Genomic DNA, 5,840 nt, shown 5'->3' on the forward strand with positions numbered 1-5,840 from the left:
ATATGAATAATATACATAATGTTTATAGAGGCACTAACATAGTAACATGATAGTAATCTATATTTTCAGATACATTAAAACATAAAAATAAGTAAAACATTTACTAACATAAACAAAGAAATAAAGATATAAACTTAGAACATGTTTACCGCGGAATGTCACCTAGTGTTATTTAATAATAGTACTAAAAATCAACGAAAATTATGATTTATTTGGGAAAATAATAAAAATTAGACATTTAATTTTTACTACAAACAAAATTTATTTTTGATCACTTTAGTAAATTCATGCCTTGTTTCCCTTTTTCGAAACAGGAATTGGATAAGAAAAGTAAAGTGTCTGATGTGAAAAGTTGAAAAAGAAAGGGGTCTAAAGCGTAAAATTGATAAGGGAAGGTCGCCCTCTGAGCCCTGCTGTTTGTTGTCGAACAGGAAAACAAAAAAATCGCAGAGAATTAGGGTTAGAGAGATCTAAGGGTTTTTAAGGCGAGAATGAATGAGGTTGCGATCTTGGTTCCAAAGTTTGGGGATGAGTTGCCGCAGCGTAAACGGAAATCGGAGAGCTTATCCTACGCGGCCCCGATAAGAAATTTCCATAAGGTTGAGTACGATTCTTGCGATGACGAGGACGATGAGGACGATTATATTGCCTCTATGGTCGAGAAGGAATACAATCGACAATTTCTAGAGTCTGACGTAAGATTTTATCATAGTACTAGTTGGATTGAAATTAATTGATATTGTTGTTGTTGTTGTTGTTGTGATGTTCTTCAAAGTTGTGGTTTTTATCTAATAAATGTGGAACAAACAGGGTTTCGATGTTGATCGCTTTAATCTTCGGTATGGTGGATTATATCCCTACATATTGAGAGATGCGTATGACTATCCATACGACATGGGTCTTTTGGGTAGAGTGGGACTTCACTGTTTCAATCTTGAGAAGGTAAACAAATTGGTTTTGTCTCCTCTCTCTTGCGTTGTTTCTTTCTGAGGCTACTGATAGATAGATAGATATTGGGCTTTGTAGGGAACCAACCTCAGATTGATTGGTATAAACAAACACAACGATGATATGCTTGGTAGATTGTGCCTGTACTACATAACGTTGGAGGCCACGGATACATCCAACTCTCTTTGCAATTTTCAGACTTGTGTTTGCCAAGATTATTCTCCCAAAGAGTCATCCTTTATGGTGCAGACCGAAATTTCCAGACTGAAAGGTAACTTAACTAACTACACTCTCTCTCTATTATTTCACTTTTACCTTTTCTCCTCTAGTTTGCATGTATGTGTGTATATATTTTAACTGTTGGAATTTCTTAGTTCCTGCTGGCCCTCGGACTACTTTAATTGGGCCTCAGAGGAGATGGAAAGATGATGCAGTAGATGATTCTTACAAAGGTAAAATGCCGACCTGGTTGACGGACCAAGACCTGGCTAGCAATAAGGGGCAATTTTATGAGGTATCTAGCTTTGCTTCTTTCCGCTTATTTGTGTGTGATATATGATATATGATTATTCACAAAGTTTTATGGATCTCTCCTTAGTTGCAAGAATCAGACTGGCAAGGAATTGAGTGGCTTCATATGTACGCTGAGTTTGCTTTTTACTCCAAAAGCATTACATATACGGTAAGGCTCTTTTCACTCAAATGGCTTCGTGCTAAAACATTTATTGATTGGGTTTTTTTTTTTCATTCATGTCATAACTCTCGAGTTTATGTTTTTCTAGACTGACTTGAGGCCTTTTCTACCACTTGAGATAAAGAAGATATTTGTACAAACTCTGGAAAACAGAGAAGCGTCACCACATATGATAGACAAGGCCACCAACGCCATCTTCTACATAAGTTTCAAGGGAAATGGTGATCCGACTGGTACACCTATGGAGTACCAAGCTATTGTAAGGAGAACCATGGATGGGATGCCGGGACACATTTGCCTAGAGTTTGACTGCTTGGCCTACAAGTCCAGTTGAATGTCCCTCCTAAATTTATGTAACTAGGTTTGAACCCAGCGGGACAAACTTTTTTATACTGTATTTTGAGTTATAATGTCATTTACCTAAGTTTTAAAATTCTTATTTATGACTAAACTATCAATTAAACCATCTCTCCCTTTCTTCTTCTTCCGTTACTCGATTTGGTGCCTCGCTTGCTGGTTTTGATATTACTGCTAAGTTCCTCACTTTATCAACTCTTCCTTAGGTTGTAATCTTCAAACTCCTAATTTTCCTTGCTGCTTCTGTAATAGACTTGGTTTAGTGAAACCTCTGCTAACACTAAGACAGGGTCTTGTGTCGTAGCGTGTTTCTGTGTTTCATTGTTAATCTCGTTGCTGGTTTATTGCAAGGTTTGTTAATCAAGAGAGTGGTAGTTTATAGACAATAGGATAGGATTGAAGACACTTTTTATGTTGCCTAATCTCTACAAACCGAGGCTTTCCCAATGTGTGTTATGTTTGATATTATTGCTTTCTCCTACCTGTTGAGTGTTGAGTCTTGACAGTTGACGAGATGATTCTAAATTGATATTAGTGCCACGAGGCCTAGAAAAGTACTAATATTATGGATGTTACTAGAAACTATAGGGAAACTACATAAAGCGTGGTAATCTGAAAGATGAGCTTTAAAGAAACGACATGGTAATGTCTTAAACAAAAACAAAAAAAAACAAGCACATTTATGTCCAAAATATTTTCTGAGTCTAAAATTGGAAAACAGCAGTGTCGATTACTCTCATCAGTGGAAGGCATAAACTGGCTTTTAGGTAGGTCAAAGGTACTCCAGTCCTTTTTCTTTTTCCTCAAGTCAAACGGGAAGGAGGAACTACTTCAGTTCCTGCAATCATTGATAACGATAAGTATGATATACATATACTGCACAAGTCTCTCAGAATGTGAGAATGCACTCCCTGTAATTAATTACTAGCTAAGACATGATTTAACATTCATATAAATTTCTTATACCAAAAACTTTATTGAAAACTGTAAATATGCACCTGTTGTAGTTCAACTTCCCGAGGGAGGAGTTCTGGGAAGCAAAATCCAGTGAGCAGATGCCTTGGGCGTTTGAAATCGGAATGAGCCTCTTTTCCTTCCCATGGAACCTCAACTACCATGATATCTAAAGAAACTTTGAAATAACCATCATCTCCCACATTTTCTCCATGAGAATACTTTACCAAGGCAATTGTTTCTCCATCTTCTACAACAATGCCATATATTGATACAGCATGGAGACCTTTATATATAGATCCTTTGGACATAGGTCCCCGGTACTTTCCCTAACAAATTAAAACACATAATACATAAGCTTGTTGTCTAATGAAATCATAAAAAAAGTTATTGTAAAATCTGAATTTATGGTTTTGTACCTTTTTGATATTCTGATAATCTAGTTGAAAGATAGCCAAGGATGCTCCAATGGGGTGAAACTGGATTTGGGGTAATGCCTCATGTAATTTATATCTTCGTTGTACTGAAGCTATACGAACATGAGAGTGATCCTTTGGTGGACAATAAGCAGTGGCTTTCGACAACCAACATACTTCCAGTGTTTTGCCAATGGTATACCTCCATGCTTTACAAATTCTAATCATTTTTTAACATTTTGGAATGTGGATTCAAACACATTGTCTTAGTATGAGATAATCTTGTAAATATTTTGCACACACAAATAAGAAAAGATCTTGCAAAAAAATTCTTGATTAGTTGAAGTTAGTTTCACTTCACTCTTGAAGATGTTTTTCGAAATAGACTAATCAAGCAAAAGTTTGTCGAACATATGCAAGAAAATTAAATAAATTGATTTGATTCATCTAACAAATAAAAATACCCACAACCTACAATCAATATATAAGACTAATTATAATGTGAGTAGTAACTATTGGGTTAAAAGATTTAGAATCATGAGTTTTTTTAGAAATACTATTTTCTAACTACCTTTCTCAAAAAGACACAATTTTCTGTCGATTTTAAAATTCATCTTTTTCAAATTTTTAACCACATCTTACCCTTGAAAAATAATAAGTTAAAATCAAAATTTTCTTTTTCCTGCCAAAAAATAGTCTCTTTATTTTTCTGCCGCAAAATCTAATTTTCAATTTTTTCGCCAAAAAACATTGTTGATGTCGGATTCACACTCTCAACTATTTGTCGTGAGTTTAAATTCTCAAAATAAAAAATACAAGAACATTTTTTCTTCTTTGGAGAAAAGATCATTTTTCCTATCAAAAAGAAAAATGTATTGGGTTAGCATGACTAGTTTTTTTCTGAGGGATTTTCAAAAATATCCCTTTTTCTATGTTACTTTTAAAAAATACTTTTTCATAGTGTCTATTTTCAAAAATATCCCTTTTTAATATATAAAATGACAAAATTATAAACCCTAAACTCTAAATACTAAATCATATTCCTTAAAAACTATACCCTAAATATAAATTGAGAACCCAAACCTAAAAGAAAAAAATTCTAAAAATTAATTTAATATAGTGTAATTGTGTAAAAGAGGGCAAAAATGAAAATGTTCAAAAAATAGAGCATTTTTGAAAAGACGTGTGCTAAAAAGGGCATTTCTAACAAATTCTCTTTTTTTTTTTTTAACTGATTCAATTCTTAAAACTACTTCCACTAACCATTTTTGTTTTGACAACAATTCCACTCAGTTTGAAGTATATTTAATTTATTTTAGGGAAAAAGCTTAAAAATACCTCATCTATTTTTTATTTGGACGTTTAATACTTCCTCTTTTTTGGTTGGAAGAAAAATACATCATTTAATTAAAACGTGCGATTTAATTCCTAAACTAATAAATTTTGTTAGCTTCATACCTACGATTTTTTGACAAAAATAAAATTCTGTTTTTACCGTTACTATATAAATTAATAATTAATTTAAAATGATATGACATTAATTTATAAGTTCATTTGATTTTTATTTTTTTATCGTCTGGATTTATTATTGATTGCAGATTATTGAAAACTATTACATATGATTCACTATGGACAATTCCTTCTGACCCTAATAGATTCACTGGAGATCGTCTGTAAATTTAAAATTAATAAATCGTATTATCTGGGGCTCAAACCCTAGACTTCCTGGTGTAGATACATTAATAAACCCTAGGCCAACCACTAGACCAAGGGGCTTCCACTCATTTGATTTAAATTAATTTTCTTTAATATTCGTTTTTACTACAATTTTGTTTACAAAAAAATACAATCATCTTCATCAAACCCTAATTCCTGTTTATTCTCCTCGCTCGCCGTGATGGACTCACGGCCGCCACCTCTTTGGCACAACCACCACATGGTTCATCCTCAACATCGCTTAGTACAACAGCAACCTATTCTAAAAAGACATCTACACTGCAATCGGATGGATCAATCCCTGCCGCCGAAACGATGAACACTATCCACAAAGTCTTCACCGTCTCCAAAGCTTAAACACTAATCGCTCTCTGCAGCACCGTTCCCGCTGAGACAAGGCTGAGATCGACTTGTCATGGATATCTGCGGCGGCTGGTAAGGCGGGTGCGATTGTTCGAGCTTTCGGGCGCAGAGTTCAAATTCGGAGAAGACTAATGCTGGTTATCTTCTCGGGATTGGAGTTAGGAACTCGTTGTTGATGCTTGGTGCTATTAAATTTCATGGGGATTGTTTTCACTATGTTAGTTCCCGAATCTAAAAGGAAGGTTCTTGAGAAGAAGATGAGGAACAAATATGCGATGATGCGGCGGAGATGACTATTCCGATTTGATTTCTTTTTTTAATAAGTCAATATATTCATAAATCCGTTGGTCTGTTGTTGATGGCATTGATCGATTGTACAAAATTATCTAATC

General features: G+C 34.3%; 1 protein-coding gene across 1 annotated transcript; it reads left to right on the forward strand.

The window, feature by feature from the left end:
- On the forward strand, positions 377-2,108 carry LOC104747729 (UPF0725 protein At4g28920-like). Its single transcript, XM_010469420.2, has 6 exons — positions 377-695; positions 811-942; positions 1,027-1,219; positions 1,323-1,462; positions 1,547-1,630; positions 1,731-2,108. The coding sequence occupies exons 1-6, from the start codon at positions 492-494 to the stop codon at positions 1,974-1,976; spliced, it is 999 nt and encodes a 332-aa protein (XP_010467722.1). The 5' UTR covers positions 377-491; the 3' UTR covers positions 1,977-2,108.

Source organism: Camelina sativa, chromosome 15, assembly GCF_000633955.1.
Source record: "Camelina sativa cultivar DH55 chromosome 15, Cs, whole genome shotgun sequence".
NCBI classification, from domain to species: Eukaryota; Viridiplantae; Streptophyta; class Magnoliopsida; order Brassicales; family Brassicaceae; genus Camelina; species Camelina sativa.